The following is a 22,972-nucleotide window of genomic DNA, read 5'->3' on the forward strand; positions in this document are numbered from 1 at the left end:
CCAGGTGTTATTTTTAAAATGATTTGAGATTTTCAATACTGATGAGCTTCTGACATGATATAGAGTGAAAAAACACTGCATGTCCCTAAGAAGACACCCTATCTGCTGTATGATTAGCAAGCTTCTATGTGGAAGACCAAAGATATCTGCAACTGTCTCTTCAAAAAATTTCCTTTTTTTTTCTGGATGTAAACTGCCAGAAAACCTGATTTGTCTCTTTCTTTCTTTTTTGTTCCCCCCCGCCCCTCCCTCCCCCCCCCTTTATTAGTGTGTTTTAAGGAAAAGATGTTTGTTATGTTTGCAGCCTAAAGGTTTGCATCAAAATAGCTACATAACCACTGCAACCTGGCATCTCTTTATACTGAGGAAGGCATTTAGGAACTAAAATATTCCTGAGAGATGAGGATGTGTGACTTGGATTTAGACAGAGTAACTTTTTTTGTTTTCCAAACCTTCCAGTTATGCACTCTTTTCCCACATAACATGTAATATTAACCTATTGCAAAGTATAGGTTTTAAAGCAGTGGTAAAGGGGAGGACAGTCATCTCTTAAGGATTTGGGGAGAGAAAAATACTGCAAAGCTGCAGAGGAGATGTACAAAGAAGGAAAATCAACAACAGTAATAGTCTTCTAGACTGATTCCAAACACTCAGAGTCAGTATAAAAGTGAAACCCAAGTGGCCTGTTTGTAAATGGTGCATTTGCAAACTGCTTGACCATCTATTGCTCCTTTGTTGGTTTAAGTCCTCTCAAAGATCTCAAAGTCATTTGAGAAATTTAGCAATGAATGGTTTTGTATGTGAACCCCATGAACATTCTGACCCAGATGAATCCTCCGTAGGACATGAAGAAATCAGTGTACGTGTCTTTTTTTCTTCACCAAGGATAATGTATTCCATTAAAAATTAACAGCAGAGACTAAGAAACTGGAACTGCACAGAACAGCAATGCCAGAGATAGCATTTCAGCTGGGGAGTGGTACACATCAGAAAGCAAAGGCAACAGCTTTTAGACAGCTCAGTTCAGTAGGGGTGCTGCTTGTTTGCCCCATGTAGTGTCACAATTTCACATCATGGCAGGATCAAAATGCATTTCTTTTGTGTTTGTCTTTAGGGAAGACAAGTCTAGGGATTTGGAATTTCTACAATGTGGGATCATAGTTCCCTCCCAAATTAAGCCAGAGCACATCCATGGTTTTATTGTGGAAAAACATGTTTATTCATTATTTTATTAATTTACGTGCATTGATAGCATGTTTAGATTATGATTAAGGGATACATTATTGGGCATGTCCACCTCTGCTGCTGCTTTGCTTCCTGTTTAAAATACATCTTTTTTTAAAAAAAGAGTATGTACAATTTACAGTTTGTTAACATTGTTATTAAGTACCAAGTTTATTCTTGATGTAAAAAGAAGGGTGTTTTTATCACAAAACCCACATCTGGCACCAGTCTAAATTATATATATGCTGCCTCTGTAGCAGTAAAGTCAAATTCAAGCATACCTTTCATCTTTATGATGTTTAGGGAAACCTCTTGTGAGGGGACAGCAATGACTTAGCTCTAAATATTTACAAAATACCAAACTCCCTGCAGACACACATTCCTTTCTATTGTGGTACTAAACAGATTCATTCCCAAGAAAGGCTATTTCCACTGTTGTAAAGTCACTGGTGTGGAAGTCTCTTTTGATTTGGAATGGTTCTCCCTCCTCTAGGAGAATTTAAGATCTTTCTTGCGAGTTTGCAGACATGTTGGTGAAGTTATATCAGTAGCTGCAAAACAGCAATTATAAATGTGTCCAAGTGGCCGTTGAGGACTCTTTTGACAGCATTTTCATTGAGTGTAGTGGGATGAGAGCTACAACAGGCAGAATGGTGAAATCTATAGAGGGAAAAGCATGAAGTGACCAAGGCTAGGCAGGTATGCTTATTTGCATAATACACATTAATGTACTCTGATCCTTCAGACAAGCTCCCTTCAATCACAAACTATTTCAGTTCTTGAAGGCTTTGCCCCAAAATCAAAATTCAGTTTAAACACCTCAATGCAGAAGCATTTATTTTTATATACACACATATACACACAGAAATACAGATTTTTTTGTAATAGGGACCATATCTTAATGCCTTGCAAGCTTACTGCTCTTATTAGTGATAATGTAAGACATTTCCCTTAATCCTGAATAACCAAATGAATTAGATCCCTTTCTTTCTTTTTTCCCTTCTCACTGCAGAAGAGATATGGTTATTTACCTGAGAGAGATAGTTATACACAAAAATTCCTTATAAGCTTTTTTTCTTCAATCTGCTAAATTTCACTGTGAAGAGAAGGGCAGGTATTCTGTTCCTATACACCAAGACTTCTCAGGCCACTAATGCAGTCTAAGTGATTCCACTTTGGGAACCCATGTGGTAAAGGGATTGTCCAAACGATATTCCTAGAAACAGTGTGTGGGTTGCTTTGTGTACATCCACTTTTTTTGTTCAATTATGTAACAGCATTAAATAAAATAATTTTAAAAGGTTAAACGATATTTGAGTGTCAACTTTAAGTTAATGGTGCTAGGGACACAGCATGACACAAATGTCAAAATCAAAAGCATTTGGAGGGTTAAAATATCCATAGAATAGGCTTAGTTATGTACACATTCAGCAGAACACTGAGAACAGCCTTTCAGTTTTTACCTCTTCTTCTTTCCTGTCCTTAGTTTCAGTGCCCACAGTTCTCCAAATGGGGCTTTATTTTCACAGATTACCTGCCTGTCTTGAAAAATTGAAGCACTAAAGCCATGCTTTCCTCCTCTAAGTTATTGCCATGCTCACATCCAGAGCGTGGGTACAGCCTTTGGACTCTCGGAGGCAGGTGTGATGCCTAAAAGCCCTTTAGTTTTACAGAATTTGTACTTCCAGGCTTGAAAGTCTTTAACTGTATTGGGTTTAGTTATGTTTGGTTGCCACAATCTTTGTAAAAGCAGTTCGGGATGATATCTTATGGCTCAAAGGTGGAGGGTCTTGGGTAATTGCGTTAAGCAAAGCTATACAGGTGCAATTCCAGTTGAAGCGCCGCTTCTCTCCTTCCAGTTGTGTAAAATCTAAAACACTTGGTGCCACCGAGTGGCTTTACAAATTATTGCTACTTGTTAGGACACTGGATACAAGTCCTTTTATACAGACATGAATATAAAACACTTCCAGAAGTCTGTGTTTTACTGAATATTCTGTATTTTCCCTTGCTCTTATTTCTTTCAAATCCCTGAAAAATCCTTTAGTGCAAAAAGTGGACATAAATACCGGCTATAGAACGTACAACATGGGTCTGGAGTTTTCCTGTATAAACCACTTGCATTAAGCCAAATCTTAAATGTTTTTTTAAATTCAGTTGCTACTCAGGTAAATTTTGGTTAAATTCAGTTGGTGATTACATTCAGCTGAACAGTTGTGAAATTCTTATCTCATTGAACATTTTTTTTTAACATTTCTTTTTTTGATGGCTTTGATTTCCAAGATGTAGTATATGCAGTGTGAAATTTTGTGGAGCTGTGTACAAGACATCAGATTGGTTAAGACTACAGAACATGAGGAGAGGAGAAAGCAGTAAAAGACCATTACAACACGCATGCGTATTTCACGTATGTTTTCCATGCACTCATACATACAAGTATCTGTATGTATACGTATACTTCTGGTGAGTTTTCATAGCTATAAACTCATGCTGTTTATATTAGCAGAACATGCAAATGCCTTGGAAAGGACTGGATTTTATTGGTCTCATTCCTGACTCAAAGAGTTTTCAGTCTAATTTTAGAGGGAGACGATAAATGGATGTAACAAACAGCAGAGAGGAAGTGGTAACAAGACCGGCTGGTTGCATAGGGTACCAATACGCCCAATATGAAGGTTTTGAAGCAATGTTTTGATTCAATATAAACAACGTTTGTCTATTTTAAGAAATAAACAAACATCAGAAAGCTATGATTAAGATTGCAAAATGTGTTGGGGTTTTTTTGTTTGTTTGGGGTTTTTTTCTTCTTTTCTGTAATTTCTGTCTTGCCTTCTTCTTGCCCATTTGGAAAGTTCCTGTGAGATGAAACATTCCACATCTAACCCTGGCCCATAGTGAAATATTTCTCTTTTTTTTGTTTTTGTTATCTGCCCTTGAACTTGCAAAAAAGGTGAAGTGCAAAAGCAGGAAAATACATGGGCTTAGTTGTTTATTTTTGTAAAATTATATGCATTCATAAATATATAAAAGCTAAGGAACTTAAAAACATTATTTTAGATGTTGCTAATAATTTTTGCTTTTATATATGTGTGCATATATATATATATATATATACTGTCTGTTGCATGAAGACAAACTGTAATTCTAATAGCTGGTTGCTGTTGTAATCTTTTATATATGTGTGTGTAGGGGGGTGGGGTTTGGTGGGTTTTTTTTAGGGTAGTGAGCACTAAACTGATGCTAGCCAGTGAGAAGGGGACTGCATAAGGTACTGCAGGTACCTGATGAGGATATGCGCTCTTTTTTTCCAAGTACTTTTGAATTAATTTTCTGTTTGGAAGAAAGTGAAACATGGTATGAGTGTGCAAGCATCACTGACTGAGGTTAAGACCTCCCAGCTCATTGTTAGTATGCCTGTTGGTATTATTCCTGTTTGATTTTGGAAGAGCACTGGTTTCCCGTGCTTCAAAATAACTGCTTTGGCTTGGTGTCCAATGTCACTCTTTTTTCCTCAGTAACTTCTAAACAGGTTGGTTGAGATTTGCTATCCATTTTCTGGGTTATGCTGCCATCATCTTTCTTTTCAGCTGAACCTGAGCGTCCAGGTCAGAGGAGTGAGCAAGTTCTCCCCTTCTCATATTAAATGAACTATTCAAAAAAGTCTGTCTTTCCAGATTATTTTGCACTGGAATTGCAGTAATTTTCTCTTTATATCTGTGCACCTCCCCCTTTCTCCATAATAACTTTTGGACTCTGTAGCCATTCCCAGCCAAAATTGACAGTGGTAGAAAACCTAAAGAAGAATTATTACAGTTATTTACTATTAATATGTATCATACAAAACTGCTGAAATGTTTAATTAAAAAACAGACTAGCATTGCCTAAGATAGGCTGAGCTACCAATATAGCAATGGCTCAATACAGTCACTGGAAGTCATAAACGGGATGTAAGTTAACATAAACAGATGACAATATGTGAGTATTATCACATATCAGAAGCAGGAACAGAGAAAGGTTAGGGATGGAAACGATTTAGCACATATTTTCTCTTGAATCAAATGTATACAACATGGATACGATCTCTCTCTTCTCAGCATGTCAGGCTGTCGCATCAGTTTGAACATTTAGTCCTTCAGGATGGAAGATTTGAGATCTGTGCTGAAGTTGTCTTGGGACTAGTCTGTTTTCGACTGAAGGTAAGGCAGCTAAGACATCCTATTTCCTCTGTCATGTTTTACAGCTATACAATAACCTGCAATCAAATATAGTTTTCATAGTTAATATATTTAATTGTTTTTTAGGGAAAGTAAAGGGAGTTCATGTAGATCAAAGCAGATTAAAGAAAGAAACTTAAGAAAAAATTGTTAAAAATTAATCAAATGCTTAAGAAAAATTCAGGCATATGAGGGTATAGAAATACATAGTCAAGGCAAACAAATGGTCTACCTAGTCATACAAAATGACTGTTCTATGCTTGATAGGCTTTGATGAAGATGATTGTTTTAATATATTTCACTAGACATTTGTATATGATGTGTAAGTGTATGTGTGTGCATTAGATCTTTTGTGTCAGGTTAATTTTATGTGTGTATATTTAATAACCAATTATATATATATAATTACTATCATGAATGAAGATTAGGATAAAAATTTTGTTGTTTTATTTAAAGAATACATTTTCATTTATAAAACCCTACAGTCAGACTAGACAAATTGGAGCAAGATATGAGTAAGAACAGGTTGCATGGGAGGCCAGCTTCCCAACCACCCTTGGCCCTGGGCTGCCTTTTTTTTTGCTGAACATGATTCTTTTGCCTCTGTTGGCCTTTCATTTTCCCAAAATCTCTTTAAGTGCCCAGTTCACTGACAAAGAGACCTTGCACAACAGAACTAGAAAACTCACTCTGCACTCAGAGCATAACAGCTGCAGTAGTTGGGAGGGCTCCCTTGTTTAATTAGACATTAGAAGGGGATCAGTGTCTTATTTTAGGTAAAGAACTCATTTAATAGAGGAACTTGCAACTAAAGCCTCTGTAAAGTACTGGATTGTGATACTGAATCCATATATCAAGCAATAATTAATAACAGCACTGTTTTTTTCTAGCTCACATGATACCTAAATGAGCTTTTAGCTTTTCTGAAGGCTCACAAGCACATCTTGGCTCCTTCAGAGTAATGTGGTATTACTACTTTTCACAAATTCTTATTTCAGTCATTCAGTTGCCCCAGTTACCTGAGTTTGATGCAATTGGCTGAAAGGGGGTAATGAATCTTTAAAAATAAGGCAATGGTGAATTCATCTGGAATAGGAAAATGGTTTTGTTTGAATTTATGTTGTTTAAAATAAAAGAAAAAAAATCTGTTGCTAAGGGATTAGACAGATTACAGAATATGAAGTTTTCCCAGTAAGTGGAACCATGAATGTATTTTCTTTCCTAATAAGAAATTTTAAAATATTTTGAGGAATAGGTTCTATGGCTTTTATTGCTCAATAACAGGATGTTGGTTGTAGTCTGCTGTCTCATATGGAACAAGCAAACAGTAGTTTTGCAGATCCTGAGACAGCTGTTAGTGCTCTACATTTACTATAAAGGAACAGTTCTGGCGAAATAGAGCATAGCAACACAGGAATTGTCACTTTTGATCAGACCAGTAGTTTATCTACAGCTGTTCTTCTGTCACTGACAATCCAGAGGAGGAAATCAGATCTACATGGAAAGACAATTTTTCAGTAGAAGGTAAATATTGGACACCTAGCTAAAAAACTTCTGGACAAGTTGTACACTAAAGGCATGATTCTGCTTAAAAGCAATATTGAAACAGCAGTGTTTTCATCGTTTGCCTTCCCACTCAAAAAAAAAAAAAAAAAAGAAAGAAAAAACAAAAAGAAAACCCCCAACTAACAAGCTTTTAAATTGAGAGCATTTTGTAGTTATTTTTGCAGCTTTATTTCCTTTTTAAATCACTCTTTCAAAAATCTTCCTGTGATTTCTGCAATTCATATTAAAATGCATCTTAGAAGTAGGATACTTGTAACATTTATGTAGTTACAGTAGGACTAAAGGGACTTAGTACTACAGGGGACTTGAGCTGTGATGCTGCACAGCTGTAAGAGTACGACATTTTTCCTTTGCTCTTGAGAAATCCTTTTTAATTTTTTTGCTTAGCTGTAACTTTTAATTATTTGCCTTTCACACCGTTGAGCAGAGGGACTAATAATGTACGACTTTCATATTATAACTATTTCATCAAAGGTATCATGACAAAGGGTTAATTTCTGGCCTCCTTGTCATGTCTGCAGATGAATACAAGTCAAGCTAGTCATTCCTCCAAGGGGGTGAGAATACTGTTTTATTGAAGCTGATGGACTCAATCGGAGCTGGCTTCTCAAAGCTCTAGGACAGGATTAGTCACTACTAACTTCAATTTGACATGACACTCAAGTGTCACAACAGCCCCTAGGTACAGCTATAAGAGCAGAACAGAAGAAAGATATATAAATCTTTCTCTTTCCTCCGCTCACCCCTGCCAAGGGCATTAACTTAACATCATATAACTGCTTGTATTGCCTAAAATTTAATGCTGTGCATTTCATATTAAAGACAAGTATCATAATTTTAATGATGCGTTACTGTTGATAAGAAAGCAGGATATCACTGTCAACAGTGACTGACCTGTAATGGGTGGGGACTTGCAAAACACCAAAGTTGGTCCTTTTCTTAGTTAGGATCAATCAAGTTGCATAAATATCTCCTAGAAGACTAAGGCTAAGCCATGAATTTCAGGCTCTCATCCAAATTTCCTAACAACCTGTGCTAAGTCAGAACAAGGTTTTTATCTGGGTTCAGCTCTAACTCTTACACGATCAAATACCATGGGAATAATACATTTATCCTCAGTGCCAGTGGGAAACTGTGTCTCCCTTCTGCTTTGTTTTTATATGGAAAAGGCTAAGCAGGCAAGTCACAACTTGCAGATTTGAGAGAATGTTTTCTCATACGGATGTTTTCAAGACCAGTGCGTTACAGTAACAAACCCGCTGCTGAACAGATGGATTTGTCCATTTGTGATTCTTTTACCAGTCAGTGTTCAGGAAGGGAGCACTGCAGTAAAAACACAGATGCTCCTAGCATCTCTCACAATTCTGTGTTACCAGCAGTGTAATAGAAAGAGTGAAGGCTGTACAATAGCTTAGATACTTCCCCAAAGAATAAAATTATAGCACTCAAGGTCAACTTGGTATATCCTAAGCTATTACAGGAAAATTCCCAGCAAAGCTGAAGTCATCTCTCGGTCTGCTGATACAAAAGTTAGACAGGCAACTTCCTTTAATTTGGGTAACAAGGACTGTCAAAGATATGCAGCTAGCACTTCATCCTGTGTGGCTAAATCAGACAAAAATCACAAGATTTCTGGGATACCTTCTTTCACTGTTTTCATTTAAAGCAATTTACTACTGTTTTTGAAAATTTGATGAATTTTGTTTTATTCACAAATGCTGATGGACGTGAACTAGGAAAACCATTGATTCAACATTTGCTGAACTTGCAAAAGAACCAGTACTCCTCTGTACAGTCCTATTTCTTTTGAGATTTGATATTAAAAGCCTACAGCTGCTCTACGGAAAATCCTCACATTCACTATTTGAGCACAAGGAGAATGAAGTACACTAGAAGGAGATGAGATTCAATACTGTGTGCATGCAGACTCCTTCTGACCTTCTGCAAGATATTTAACATTTATATCTCTGTTTCCTGGAATGCAGAAGACTCTTTACTCCCAGTGGATGGGTCAGTTTACCACATTTCTAAAATCCAACCCAAAAAATCCACTCTGTAGGATTCTGTGGTGGACACTTCCTATAGAACTAGAGGCAAATACATTTTTAGAGTTTCTACTGATAGTATGGAACTTACTTATGCTAGGGATACATTAACTATTTCCTAATTAAGGGCAAGAGTTCCATCTTCATATTCATAAGATGTCACAGCAGTGATGCTTATGTGAAGACCGGCAGGTCTGTTTTACAAATGTTAGTATAGTGCATTGCAAAACTGCCTCCCATGTTTGTTTGATTAGATCTAAGAAAACTGTAATGAAATGGATGCAATAATGAATGTTTTTACATGTAGCTACACAGCTCGTGACCTTAGGTCACAAAAAAGCAGTCAGCTATCACAAATGTCCCAGTGTGAACACTGCTTCTAAACCCCAGTTAATCCTTAAATCTCATTGTGGCTGAAAAATTATCTCTTGTGCCGTCACCTTTTTGTAATCCTTTGATGGCAAAGCACTGGGAGATGAGAAAGTGGCTGCGTGTTACTGGTAGTACTTGGGCTTGGCTGCTTGGTGGGCTTTACATATTGCAAACTTGCTTCTGAAATTCATCACCGTATCTGTTGAATTACAATGATTTCAGGGCTCGGATGAACTAAATAAGGCACTCCTTAAAAGCATAGATAAGGCCAAGAAGATTCATCTGGTCCCATGCCACCTGCGAGAGAAGTTTGTGCTACGTTTTGCTATTTGTTCCCGCACAGTGGAATCCACCCACATCAAGTTCGCCTGGCAGCACATCTCACAGCTGGCAACTGAGCTTCTGAAAACATGGGAGTAAACCCACCACCACCAGCAGTAACAGCAGTGAAGTAGCAGTGGGGAGGAGGTAATTAACTAGCTTTCTCTGTGTTGCCAAATTTTGTTTTAAGAGCAGGTGGGAAATTCAAATTATGAAGGAAAAAAATACAAACCCTTTTGTTATATAGCCCAGGTGCGGCAGCAAAATTCTTGCCAGCAAGTTCTGTTGTAACCTTAGTCATTACTCCTCTGTACTGTAGTTTCACCTTGCCTGTTTCCAGGGTGCAAATAACCATGGGGGCTGGAGCTATCATTTTCTAACAGTTTGTAATCAAGAGCATTTATTGAACCAGGCAATGGGAATAGACAGGTTAGTGCTCTCTCCGTTGTTCCCATTAACCTCTAGCACACCCACTCCTTTTTTCACAGATGAAACTGTGACGTGTTACAACCAATTAATTTAACATTACTATGACTTCAGAAAGAATCCAAGTTGGAGGAAGTTCAGTAACCCGGTTATAACCTTCTTCAGGTCCTGTCTAAATAGGCACGTACAAATGTTATCATGATTTGGGGCACTATTATGGCATGAGACGCTGCAATAATTTTGTAAATGAAGTTAGGACTTCAAGACTTCCTTCATTACATTGATCAGGGTGTGATCAGGGTGGAATGAGCACTAAATGAACCCTAACAGTCCTTATGGCAGGTTCTCTACTTTCTCCTAAAGGTTTTGCTTTTAAAACAGCCATTTTGTCAAATCTCAGCAACTAGGTTATGCTGGCTATTGGTTTTCACTTTGATCATTCATAATGAGGCCTCTTCAAAGCTCCTTCTTAAGAGTTTTGTCAAAAGCCATGTGCTACCTGGTATGCTGTATTTTTAACCAAGAATTATAAGCAGTGATTACTTAAAAATAATCTGCAAGCTATGTTCTGTGAAATAGAGTTGTGATTTCTTTCAATGGCTACTATTCTGCTTACTTCATTGTGTAATAAATCTTTGACAAAATGTGCTAAGAATTGTGATGGCAAAAATGTTACTCTTAGTTTCTCAAATAAGCTAACAAACAAGATAATAAATTACAATAAAAAGAGAAATCAAGAGAACTAACCTCCAAAATATTTTCATATTCCAGGCATCAGTGATTTTCTTCCATTAACAGGGATGCCTGGAATATGAAAATATTGGAGAACAATTAACTTTCAAAGGAAGTCATATAATATGTACTAGACACAAACCATTGATAGGTCATCCTGTTGAAGGCAGGTACAGTAAAGAAGTGAAATGAGAGTCAGAAACAATATCTGACTTTTATAAGTACTTCTGCCACTTCAAAAACATAAATTCCAGAGTCATTTCTATATACATAGGAACAAAATAAATAGCTACTCCAAGAAAAATAATTTGTAGGATCCAGTTCTACATTTGCATTTGTTTTAATCTTTTCCTTTTACTGCTCATATTAACTTCTAAACCATCTTGAGCAGCTTGCAAAACTATTCAGCTTTCTTCCTCCATCCCTTGCAAGTATAATTCCTACATTTTGGAAGTTGCAAGTAGACCATGAAATATGCACCAGGACAGTTAATTTGGCATGCAGTCTGCTCCTACCCACTCTCTTTCCAGAAGGGGTTAAAGAAGTTGACTATGGACAAGGTGGATTTTTCTAATGGTGGTAATTTCTAATCACGTCACTTCTGTGGTGCAAACTGAGGAAGGATTAGTATTAATGTGGGTGCAAGTGGTACATAAGAGATGTACATGAACCTTGACACTTAGGAAAAACCGGCCAAGCTCTGCATTTCCAGCAGGTCAGCCTAGGTGACGAGGGGGGGTGATGGCATATTGCCCTTCTGTATCGCTAGCCAGAGGCTATGTTATCCACCCAGACAGAAAAGCTGATTACTATTTCTTCAAGGAATTGATTTCACAGGTAACAGAAGCAAGGGATGACAAATTAATGTGGTAAAATCCAGGAGTATTCAAGCAGGTGACTGAGCTGTTCCACAAGACACTAGTCTCAGCTACAGTATCAGAAATTTTGGTGGCATCATTCTCTTTAGCAGAACCAATATGAAATTAAGCTTTTCTGTAGTAGCACAACGCAATAGATTGGTAGACTGAAAAGAGCAGAAAATGCTGGCAGTTGTTTCCTTTCTCTGTTACTATTTTTTAAAAAACATTATTCAGTTCTCATGACTTGGGAAACAATGTTCATCCGTAGCACATATGGTTCACACTGATACAATTTTACAGCTTTTACATTACAAAACCACAAGAATCTAGGAGCCAGAGAAGAATTACACCTTCTTTATGAGACAGGGCAGTATTTTGCATGTGAAATATATAACCAGGTCTGTCCAGGAAAAAAAAGCAATCAGATTCTGATCAAAGCAACTGTAGAGTAAATCCAGGATAATTCTACTGAAATGAAATAAGAGTTGCTTTGGGCTTATGTGTCTATAATTGAAATTAAAAAATTAACTAATAAGTACTGGAAAAGAAATGCATAAGGTAAGGCAACACTAGACTGAACATAAGAGGATTTTGGTGGAAAACCTCTCCATGGCAACCAAAGCAGAGGTGGATGATGCATGCCGGTGTGAGCCTCAAACTGCTGAGGAATAGGGACACAGGCAGAATGCACATCCAAACCCAGGAGAGGTGAAATGTTCCCAGCAGCCCAGAACTACACATAGGTCCCTCTAGACATTTGTGGGAAAATGTTGCCAAAACTGACATTCAGGTAAACATTTTTCAGCATATGGGTATCAGTTTTAGAAGAGGCTGTTGTCCAGATTCAAAAACTGCTTTTGGAAAAGAATTTAGGATAAGGGTTAATTTAAAATATTATAAATGCAGTAGAAGTTAATTTATTTTTATTTTTAAAGAATTGATATAAGTAAATCTAATGAACAGCTGTGACAAGACCCATGGAATTACGTTTCCCCATGGCTAGTCCAATACAGATATCTGAAGTTCACAGTTCTAGTTTTCTGAAATTCTGGGATGATTTGAATATATAAATGGTGAAGGCCGCCTTAGTATTCATTCTCTTATACCCTCTTTTCCCCACATGATAATTCCTTCATAGACTATGTCCTGATTTTGGCTGGGATAAAGTTAATTTTCTTTTCAGTAGCTGGTGCAGGGCTGTGTTTTGCATTTGATGTGAGAACAATGCTGATGGCACACTGATGGGTTTAGTTGTTGCTGGGTGATGTTTATACTAAATCAAGAACTTTTCAGTTTCTTGGGCCCTGCCAGAGAGAGGGCTGGAGGGGCACGGGAAATTGGGAGGGGGCACAGCCAGGACAGCTGACCCAAACTGGCCAGAGGGATATTCTATAACATAGACCATCATGCTGAGTATATAAACTGGGTGAGTTGGCTGGGAGCTGCAGATTGCTGCTCAGGGACTGGCTGGGCATTGGTCAGTGGTGGTGAGAAACTGTATGGTGCATCACTTAGTGGTTTTTTTCCTTTTGGATTTTATTCCTCTCCTTTTCTCAACTTTTCATTACAATCCTTGTTGTTGTTACTATTATATTTCATTTTATTTCTGTGATTAAATTGTTCTTATCTCAACCCACAAGTTTTACCTTTTTTCTCCGATTATCCTCCCCATCCCACCAGGGGAGAGGAGGTAGCGAGTGAGCGGCTGCATGGTGCTTGGTTGCTGGCTGGGATTAAAGCACGACAGACTATTAACGTTAGGTCATCTGAAAATTAAATCTGGGCTATGTAATCAACTCAAGAACAAAAGTGTTGAACATTTTGAAAGAAGAACATAAATGCTGTTTCTGTTCTGTAGCTTTGCAATGTATCTGTGAGAAATCCTGTAATTATGAATAGTTAATATGTGAACCTGGATTTATTGTGCCTTGTGGTGCAAAATGTGTGCAAAAGCTAATACAGTCTGTACCAATTAATACTGTTTGATGTTAAAAATAATTACAAAATCTCAGAATTGTACTTTGGTAGAATATCTACATCTCAATGGAGGCAGTGCGGCTACTAAAGAAGGAGGCAAAAAAGTAACTTTTCAATAACCATACGTATTTTTTTTAAACTAGTAGAGTGCTTGTACAATACTTACATTCCTAAAATAATGACAGATTATATTTTATTACTGATGGTGAAATATTGAAAAAGTATGTATTTAAGAAATTATTGCTAATATAATAAATTCTGGACTGCATTTAATTATTAAATTTCTAATTTTCTCTTGCCTTTACATGTAAGATTCTGCTTATGGTTGGTTTTTTGTTGTTGCTTGTTGTCTCCTGTAAGGATACCATAGCTGATGAGTAGTACTCACATTGCAGTTGCCTTATACAGCAGTCTAAACCTTGAGACATGCATAAACTAGAATTGCTCAAAAACAGGAGCAAATGAGAAATAAAACTGAGAACCCTGAAGACTGGGGCAGAGGTCATATTAAATAACCATCAATGGATAGTATCTACATAGCATAGAGGCTGTATGACCTACATGAAAAAATAATCAGATATTTATTATAATTTGTGAGCTGTCGGGTTCCTTTAAAATCTGTATCCAAAGCCTACTAAACAGACATACAGGTTTTAATTGGCAGCATGAATAAATGGAAACAAAAATATGACTATTGTCTGTCTTTGCTCTTAACCAAGCTTTTCCTATTTTATTCATGTCAGATGGTCTAGCTTTCCAACTTGGGTCACATCTGTGCCCTGATTATCACCATCAGTGATTTCTTCTCAGCGTGCTCTTCAAACAAATTACTTTGCAAATGAGAGCTCCTGCAGGAAGTTTCCTCCTCAGCAACATGAGTCTGAAAAATGCCTGGCCATAACCAGGGTCGTTGCCGAGCCTCCTGTAAAGTACTGCATGGTCCTGCAGCTGGATGTGCCACTGGAGCCAGCTGCCCAGCTACAGCTTTGGTTTGCAGCTCAGGTGCCCGCAGGTCAGACGAGGCAGCCGCCCATTTCATTAGCCCTGCCTGGCTGCAGCCCATGTCCCCGAGGGGAGCTTGCCGCTGCAGGATCCTTCACTCCCCGCCCTGTGCAACCCAAGGGAAACCAGGCACACGCCTTGCGGGAAACGTGATAGCAGCAGTGTTTCAAACTGTAAATGTTAGCCCAATTTGGTCTTACATGATAGCTTGCATGGTAGCACAGACAGTTTAATATGCTGTCTGCACTAATGGTATAACAAGCTCGATGTATAACAAAAACCTGACAGTAACTGTAGGAAATGTTTCCCACGGGAAATTAAATGTTCACCCACACAGAAGTGACTGTGTTAATATCAGAGGTGTAACTTCAGCGTAGTATGCTAACTTGCATCTAGGTTGGTGCTCTATTTGAATGTGGGTTGGTGTGATCCAGCTAGGGCCTCTACGACCACGTTCAGTTGCACGGAATCACAGAATGGTCAGGGTTGGAAGGGACATCTGAAGATCATCAAGTCCAACCCCCTGCTAAAGCAGGTTCGCCTAGAGCAGGCTGCACAGTTGCATCCAGGTGGGTTTTGAATGTCTCCAGGAGACTGCACCTCTCTGGGCAGCCTGTTCCAGTGCTCTGTCACACTCAAAAGTAAAGACGTTTTTCCTCACATTCAGATGGAACTCCCTGTGTGGCATTTTTTACCTGTTGCCCCTTGTCCCATCACTGGGCAAGACCTGAAAAGGGCCTTGGTACTTGCCCGTCAGGTATTTGTATGCATTGGTAAGATCCCCTCTCAGTCTTCTCTTCCCCAGGCCAAACAGGCCCAGCTCTGAGCTTTTCCTCATCAGGGAGATGCTCCAGCCCCCTCATCATCTTTGTAGCCCTCGACTGGACCCTCTCCAGCAGTTCACTGTCCCTCTGGAACTGGGGAGCCCAGCCCTGGACACAGCACGCCAGATGTGGCCTCACCAGGGCAGAGCAGAGGGGCAGGATCACCTCCTCTGACCTGCTAGCCCTTCCTGGCCACCAGGGCACACTGCTGGCTCACGGGCACCTTGGTGTCTGCCAGAACTCCCAGGTCCCTCACCACAAGCAGAAAAGCTCACAGGATACATCCAGCTGGGCCACCATCTTTTGCCCTTGAAGCATCTTGCTATTAATTTTGTCCCTCTGCCAGAGACTCCAGCTACCGCTGGCGAGGCCTTCAGCAGAGCTGTTCTCCCAGAACAGGCCTGTTCAGCTGCTGCTGCTGAGGGTGTTCGCCAGCACCAGCTGCTGCCGCTGCCACGGTGGCTGCGGTGGCCGGTGCCACAGTGGGGGCGAGGCACTGGGTGGCCGCGGAGGTCACCGCAGGTGGCGGGAGGGCAGGGTGCCCACAGGCCGCCCCCGAACCGCCCCCTGAGCCGGGGCTTGCGCTCGGGCACGTCCCCCGCGGAGCTCTCCCCGCTCGGAGGCGGTCGCTGAGGAGAACCCGGGGCGCCGGTGGCGCGGCCGCCCCCACGCGGGAGCAGGGGCGCCCGGGGCCCCCAGCCGAAGACAGCGGGTGGCGCGGCGGGCGACTGGGCCGTGCCGGCGGGGGGCGGCCGCCCGGCCCCTCCAGAGCGGCGCTGCAGCAGCCGCGGCCCTACCGCTCCCGCCGCCGCAGCCCGCCTCCATGTTCCCATCTGCTGCCGCTGCCGACAACGGCCGGGCGGGCGATAAACATCGCGACATCTTCTAAATGCCCCGGCTTCCTCCTTCTGGGCGGCGGCACCTCCCAGCTGAGGAACCGAGCCTTTACCATGAGGCTTCCCGAAGCGTGTGCAGCCCTGCCAGCGTGGCAGATCCCTGCCGGGCCGGCAGCGACAGCCCGAAGGCCAGCGGGCCGCCGTGCGCCCGGGGCCGGGGCTCGCGCGGGACGAGCTCGGCGTCCAAGGACGGATCCCGCGGCTATTGGACGGCGTTCGCCTCAGGCGCAGCCAATAGGAAGCAGGAAGGTCCGCGTGCGGGCCCCGCCCTCGCGTCCTTTCTCTTCTCCCGCCTCCCAGAGCCCCGGTAGGCCCGAGCGGATGACGTCAGGGCGGGGAACCTGGCCCCCTTCCATCAGCCCTCCCTTCCGGTCTCTGATTGGCTGCGCCTCCTAGAGTGCCGTTATCCGATTGGTGGACGCGAGCGGGGCGGGCCCCGGGGCAGAGCGGGCGCGGGATCCGCAGCGGCGACCGTGGCTGGTGGGTGCGCGGGTGCGCGCTGGGGGCGGGGGGAGAGCTGTGCGGCCGCCGGGGCGGCTCCGCGGGACCCCCGGTGCCCCCGTCCCGCCCCGCCCGGGGCCTCGCTGCGCCCGCCCCGCTCTCCGCCCCGCCGCCGCTGGAGGCCGGGCCCCGGCCCGGGCCCGCATGAGGGCCGCCGCTACGCTCCCGCGGCTGAGCCCGCCCAACCCGGCCGGTTTCGAGGCCGCGGGTCTCTTCGCCCTGTTGCGGAGGAACGGAGGCCTCCGGCGAGCCCTCGGGGCTCCTGTGTGGTGAGGGTTCCTGGCCTCCCTGAAGCTGTGCCGGGGGGGGCCGGGCTGAGGGGGCCCGGCCTGCGCGCTGTGCCGTAGCGGGGCCGCCGTGCCCGGGCAGCTGCCCTGCTTGCCGGCCGGGGGCTTGCTGGCGGGCTTTCCCCGTGTGTCGGACGGGTGCCCGTGTGCAGGCACGCACGTAATGGCATCCAGCACGTGGCTTGATAGGTAGTTACGTGCCCCTCTTTGCTGAGGCTGAAACTTGCGTGCCAGAAATTAACGATGGCCCGGGCTTTGGTAAACCCCCAGCCTGAGACGCTTGTGTGAAAGTGTGATGTTCACAGCCTCTGGCAACAGTTTTGGCTGTTGAAAAGGGACTGATGTACGCGTGTAGCTGCCTCTTGGGGGTGGGGGTGGGGAATGGTAAGGCTACAAGGACAACTAATGGGCATTGGAATAGGGGAGAATATAAGGAGTTAATTAAGAAAAATCAAACTGGAATTTTAGACTAGCTACCACTGTTCAGTTATTTTGACCTTCCTTCAGTGCTGTGAAGATGATTACTAAATGTTTAGGAAGTGGTGGTGAACTTGAGATTTTGTTCTAGATGATGTGTATCTGTGGAAATATTTCATTGGACCAAATGCGTGCTACCAAACTTGCTGAGCTTCGCTTATATGTTTCATAAGTCATTTTGATTCAACAGTTAAAAATAGTTATGTGCACAGTGACGGTTATTTAGTATGTTGTTTAGTGGTTGTTTAGAGAAAAAAAAGACTGAAGCCCTCCATCTACTGTTCATCTGTGTCTCAGCTGCAAATGGATTATGGTGGGAATTTGCACCTCATTCGATAGGTGCAAGTCAGACATCTCACAGTGCAAAAGCTGAACAATTTTTCAGAGGAAGTCTTACTTTTGTGTTTTGTTTGGTTTGTTTTAAATTGACTTCCCATGTAAAAGCACTGAATTTGCAGGTAAAAGATATTTTGACTTTTCTAAACAGCTCTACAAAGTTAGGTTGAAGTAAAAAAATCCAAACCAAAATAATTTATCTTGTTATTCATTATTATGTGTGTAACCCCTCCTGCTATAATTGTATTATGTTCTCTGTTGTTTAGCACTGATGAAAGACTTTTTGAAAGTAGAGGATACCTTCCCCCCTTCCCCCCCCCCCCCCCCCCCCCAATTCTTTCAGCTCTGTCTGCCCAGTCTTATTATAACACCTGTACCTTAATCTGCCTTCATACAGAATCTGTAGGTGATTCAGAAGCTTCCGAGTTGACTGGTACCCTGTTGGAAGGGGTGCAGAATATATGGACCTCCACTTCAGCAGTTTTTGTTTTAAGTATTCTCTGACTGGAATATCCTGGTACATATTGAAATTAAAAAAAAAAAAAAAGGAGAAATTAGAATTTAATGTATTGCAGTCGTATCATATATTAGGTGTATGTCCCTTACAGACAGATGAGAAGGTCATGGTTACTGTGTGTTAAGAGCTTTCTGCAAAACCTTTTGAAGCCGTGGTAGGCTTCTCATAATTTTACTTGTGCTTGTGTCTCTTCTGAAATCATGAATTCTTGACATCAGAAATATCTCTGTACACGATATATTGCAGAGAAAGTCTTCTTTGAAAATACATTGAAACACAAGCATATCTTTTCAAGTCTAGCAAAATGCTCCTTCCTAGCCAAATGTCATCTTTCCTATTTCTTCAAAAAAACACTGAAGGAATGTAAATTCCACTTTCTGAAACAGAGAAACAAGTATTGCTTTAAACACAAGAGCTTTGTTTCTCTAAAATGTAAACCAGGGACATTTTAGTACATTCTGAATGGAATAGTTTTGACACTTGCTATGAATCTGTGAATAGTTTCTTAATCTCGAAGTTACTACGTTCAGGCTTATTCATTCTGCTTTTACCTCCCCTCAAAGACTTTGCATATAGTTATATTTATTAGCCTCATTGTTTCATTTTTATTACCATCACTGTAATAAATTTCATCATTCTGACAGTGATGTGTAATCTGTCCTCCTCTGCGCTGTGCTGTATTCTTCTTGAAGTAAAAGTGAAAGCACTGGTGATTTCATTTAACAAGGACAATTTTTGTTTGGCCATCTGTTACCATTCTTTGCAGCCTACTTACCTCCCCAGGAGACCTCTGGTTAGAAGCAAACTTTTTTTTTCTCCTTCTTTTCTTTCTTTGAATAAGGAAGAAAAAACTCAGCGTAAATGGCTTTACATCACAAAGCTGGTTGCTTTTTGGATATGCTAAACTGTCCAGACTGGCTAACTCGCTTACAAGATCTACTGTGCTATTTCTCTCAATTAAAATAATGTATGTTTTCATGTATATGTATTTAGGAAAGGGGGAAAGCAGCCAAAGCAAATAGTTATGAAATGCATTTTATAACAGCAGGTATTTTATGTATTTTTCAGTGTTAGCGATGGAAACCCCCACCCACAACACTGTGCACCTGAGCGACTGGCAGAAAAGTTACTTTGCTATTACCTCTGGCACCTGCACAGCTGGACAGAAGGCAGATGAATACCGTGCCAAAATCCTGCATATTCAGTATGCATGGGCAAACTCCGAGATCTCTCAGGTCTGTGCTGCCAACCTGTTTAAAAAATACGCAGAGAAATACTCTGCAATTATTGACTCTGACAACATAGAGACTGGCTTGAATAACTATGCTGAAAACATTTTGACTCTGGCAAAGTGTCAGCAAAATGACAGTGACAAGTGGCAATCTGCCTTGACAACAGATAATATATTTGAATTAAAGTGTGTGCAAGAGAGGATGCAGACTGGCAAAAATTTCCAAAGCTCTCAGGTGGCACCAACAGATGCCGGTACACTAGCTGATAAAGGGGTCAGTTCCTCTGCTGCTCCAGGTCTTCCTAAACTCGGTATCTTCAGCAGTGCCGGAGGGACTGAGCCCTGTGCTGGCTCAGCAAAATGTGCAAGTCAGGGACCAGATCTTCTTGAGCATCCCTTGTCTTCAAAGTCTCTTCAAAGCAGTGTGCTTCCTGTGACCAGAACTCTGGATACACTTCCTGCCTCTTCAGCCTCTTTAAACGAACAGGTTCATCCAGGCTTCCAGGTAACTCCCCTATTTGGAAGTAAAGAAGCAACAAGTAGCAGTTCTATGAAAATGTCAGGTAACTGTGGTGATGGACAAAATGTATCTCTTCCCAATCAATCCGCTGTACCTGCATGGTCCACAAGTTCTGGGAAAAGAAAAGCATTTTATGGTCTGGCTGATGAAGGCAGCACAGCGATTCCTAATCTCGCACCATGCCAGGCTTCCATTAGTATAGAAACCAGTAGTTTTTCAGGATATAGGAACAGAAATGAAGAGAGCTGTGTTTCTGGTTTTAGAACTGCAAAAGAACAGCTGTGGGTGGATCAGCAAAAGAAACCTCAAACCCTACCCCAGCGTGCACTGGTCTCATCATATGGAGGTGTAAAAAAATCACTGGGTGCAGGCAGATCTCGGGGTCCGTTTGGCAAGTTTGTTCCTCCAGTTCCAAAACAAGATGGAAATGAAAGTGGAGGAGCACAGTATAAACCTCATACAAGAGGACCAGCAGATCCATCGCTGCCTGTAGATGAACGACTGAAAAACATAGAACCAAAAATGGTTGAACTCATTATGCACGAGATCATGGATCATGGGCCTCCTGTCAGTTGGGATGACATTGCCGGAGTTGAATTTGCTAAGGCTACTATAAAAGAAATAGTAGTCTGGCCTATGTTGAGGCCAGACATCTTCACTGGGTTACGTGGTCCTCCTAAAGGAATCCTTCTCTTTGGCCCCCCTGGGACTGGCAAGACTCTTATAGGCAAGTGCATTGCATGCCAGTCTGGAGCGACTTTTTTTAGCATCAGTGCCTCTTCACTGACTTCCAAATGGGTCGGTGAGGGGGAGAAGATGGTCCGTGCGCTGTTTGCTGTGGCACGATGTCAACAGCCAGCAGTGATTTTCATTGATGAAATTGATTCTCTGTTGTCTCAGCGTGGAGATGGAGAGCACGAGTCATCGAGAAGAATAAAAACTGAATTTCTGGTCCAGTTAGATGGGGCAACAACCTCCTCTGAAGACCGTATTCTAGTGGTTGGAGCAACAAATCGACCCCAAGAAATTGATGAAGCTGCCCGAAGGAGACTAGTGAAGAGACTGTACATTCCTCTTCCAGAAGCCTCAGCTAGGAAACAGATTGTCACCTGTCTAATGTCAAAGGAGCGCTGCTCTCTAAATGAAGAGGAAATTGAACTCATAGTTAAGAAATCAAATGGGTTTTCTGGGGCAGACATGACACAGCTCTGTCGTGAAGCTTCTCTGGGCCCTATTCGCAGTCTTCAGTCCATGGACATTGCAACCATCATGCCAGACCAAGTACGGCCGATTGCTTTTCTGGACTTCGAGAGCGCCTTCAGGACTGTGCGGCCCAGTGTCTCCTCCAGGGACCTAGAGGTGTATGAAACCTGGAACCAGACGTTTGGCTGTGGTAGATAAATTGCATTGTAACGGTTTCACAGAAACATTTCTTTAGCGCTGACGCATATAAAACCTGTGATAATTCAGAGTACATTTCTTTTTGTTTCTGTCTTGGAAATAAGTCTTCTTACGTTACACAGGCAGATGTCTAGGCCCTGGCCTGAGGTTTTGCCAACTTAAAAGACAATGAGAAACTGCTGGTGACAATATGAGAAATTGCTGAACACAAGTAACAGAGTGAGAAGCTGACAAAAATTACAGGTAGCTGCTGTGAAAGATGGATGAATTTCGCCAGTATTTAAGGGGAAGATGGTCAAACCTCACGTATCATTGAAGGGAGTATGGGGGGGAATCTTGCAAGGCCCACTGCTGTATCAGTAATACCATGCAAAGCTGAGCAGACCAGGTAACATTACCCAAAATTGGAATTTCTGATAGGGATGTAGCAAAACTGGGACTGATGGGGTAAAGTAGTTAGGGGTGCATTGTTTGGGAAGAGATGGGAGCAGAGGAAGGAAAGGGTCAAGGTGGATCTGGGAAGAACATGCTTGGAAAAATAGAAGGGGGGATAAAAGGGGATGGTCTCATGTAAGCAGTGCTCTTGTCTGAGCCTTGTGCCACATCACTGCAGTCTATCCCAGCTTATTAAATACTTTTTCTGATTATTTTCTGCTTGACCTTGCTTTCTGTGCTGCATCTGTGTGTGTAGACGTGTGTTACCAGGAGATATGGGCACCTGCAACTGGAGAAGAGGCCATGGATCAGAGGGCCTCTGGGATATGAGGGCCAGCCATGGGCTAGACGATGTGTTTACAACCAGATGCTGTAGGGATCTGGGTATGTGTGCAAACTTCACTAACAAAACTCACTAGCAAACTTCAAGCTGGACTAGCTGGCAAGTAGGAGGAAATGAGCATCTGGAAAGAGGCCCAGGTATAAGCCTGTGGCAGGATAGGGGGGCTCAGGGTGGGGGCATGGATATTAGATGGGCTGAAATCCCATGGCAATGTTTGAAGGCTCTGTGAGCGCAGTGTCCTTGTGAAGCTGAAGAGTGCAGGGGCCTGTGTGTCTCGCTGGTGAGCTTCAGCCCTGTGTGGCTGGAGATAGAAAAGGTGATGCTTTGTTGTTTGGTTTCTGTGAGTGCACTTGCACATAGTGTGCTGGCAAAGCCACTGCTCACTCTGTCCTTGTCTGTGTGTGTGTGTTTGTGTGTGTCCGCTGTTGGGGATTAGGGGCTCAGCCTCACTCCTGGCTGGACCCA

The 22,972-nt window shown here is 42.1% G+C and overlaps 2 protein-coding genes across 4 annotated transcripts in view; both read left to right on the forward strand.

Annotated features, from left to right (window-relative positions):
* Positions 1-12,168, forward strand: part of DDC (dopa decarboxylase) — a 76,827-nt gene extending 64,659 nt beyond the window's left edge. For both annotated transcript variants that reach the window (XM_037379972.1, XM_037379973.1), the window contains exons 13-14: positions 5,319-5,420; positions 9,644-12,168. In XM_037379972.1, coding sequence (XP_037235869.1) covers positions 5,319-5,420; positions 9,644-9,841 — 300 coding nt within the window. In that variant the 3' untranslated portion in view covers positions 9,842-12,168. The remainder of the gene's footprint in view (positions 1-5,318; positions 5,421-9,643) is intronic.
* A 4,713-nt stretch (positions 12,169-16,881) lies between these two features.
* FIGNL1 (fidgetin like 1) lies at positions 16,882-22,380 on the forward strand. Of its 2 annotated transcripts, XM_037381523.1 has the most exons (3): positions 16,904-16,939; positions 18,458-18,577; positions 19,646-22,380. In XM_037381523.1, the coding sequence occupies exon 3, from the start codon at positions 19,654-19,656 to the stop codon at positions 21,727-21,729; it is 2,076 nt and encodes a 691-aa protein (XP_037237420.1). In that variant the 5' UTR covers positions 16,904-16,939; positions 18,458-18,577; positions 19,646-19,653; the 3' UTR covers positions 21,730-22,380. The 2 variants fall into 2 exon arrangements, with proteins under 2 accessions (XP_037237421.1, XP_037237420.1); XM_037381524.1 differs by lacking the exon at positions 18,458-18,577 and having other exon boundaries at positions 16,882-16,939.
* The last annotated feature ends 592 nt before the right edge of the window (positions 22,381-22,972 follow it).

This window comes from Falco rusticolus, chromosome 3, assembly GCF_015220075.1.
Source record: "Falco rusticolus isolate bFalRus1 chromosome 3, bFalRus1.pri, whole genome shotgun sequence".
NCBI lineage: Eukaryota > Metazoa > Chordata > Aves > Falconiformes > Falconidae > Falco > Falco rusticolus.

Bases quoted from the DNA above. Each gene is read 5' to 3' on its own strand.
- FIGNL1 (XM_037381524.1), top strand. From the start codon at position 19,654: ATGGAAACCCCCACCCACAACACTGTGCACCTGAGCGACTGGCAGAAA.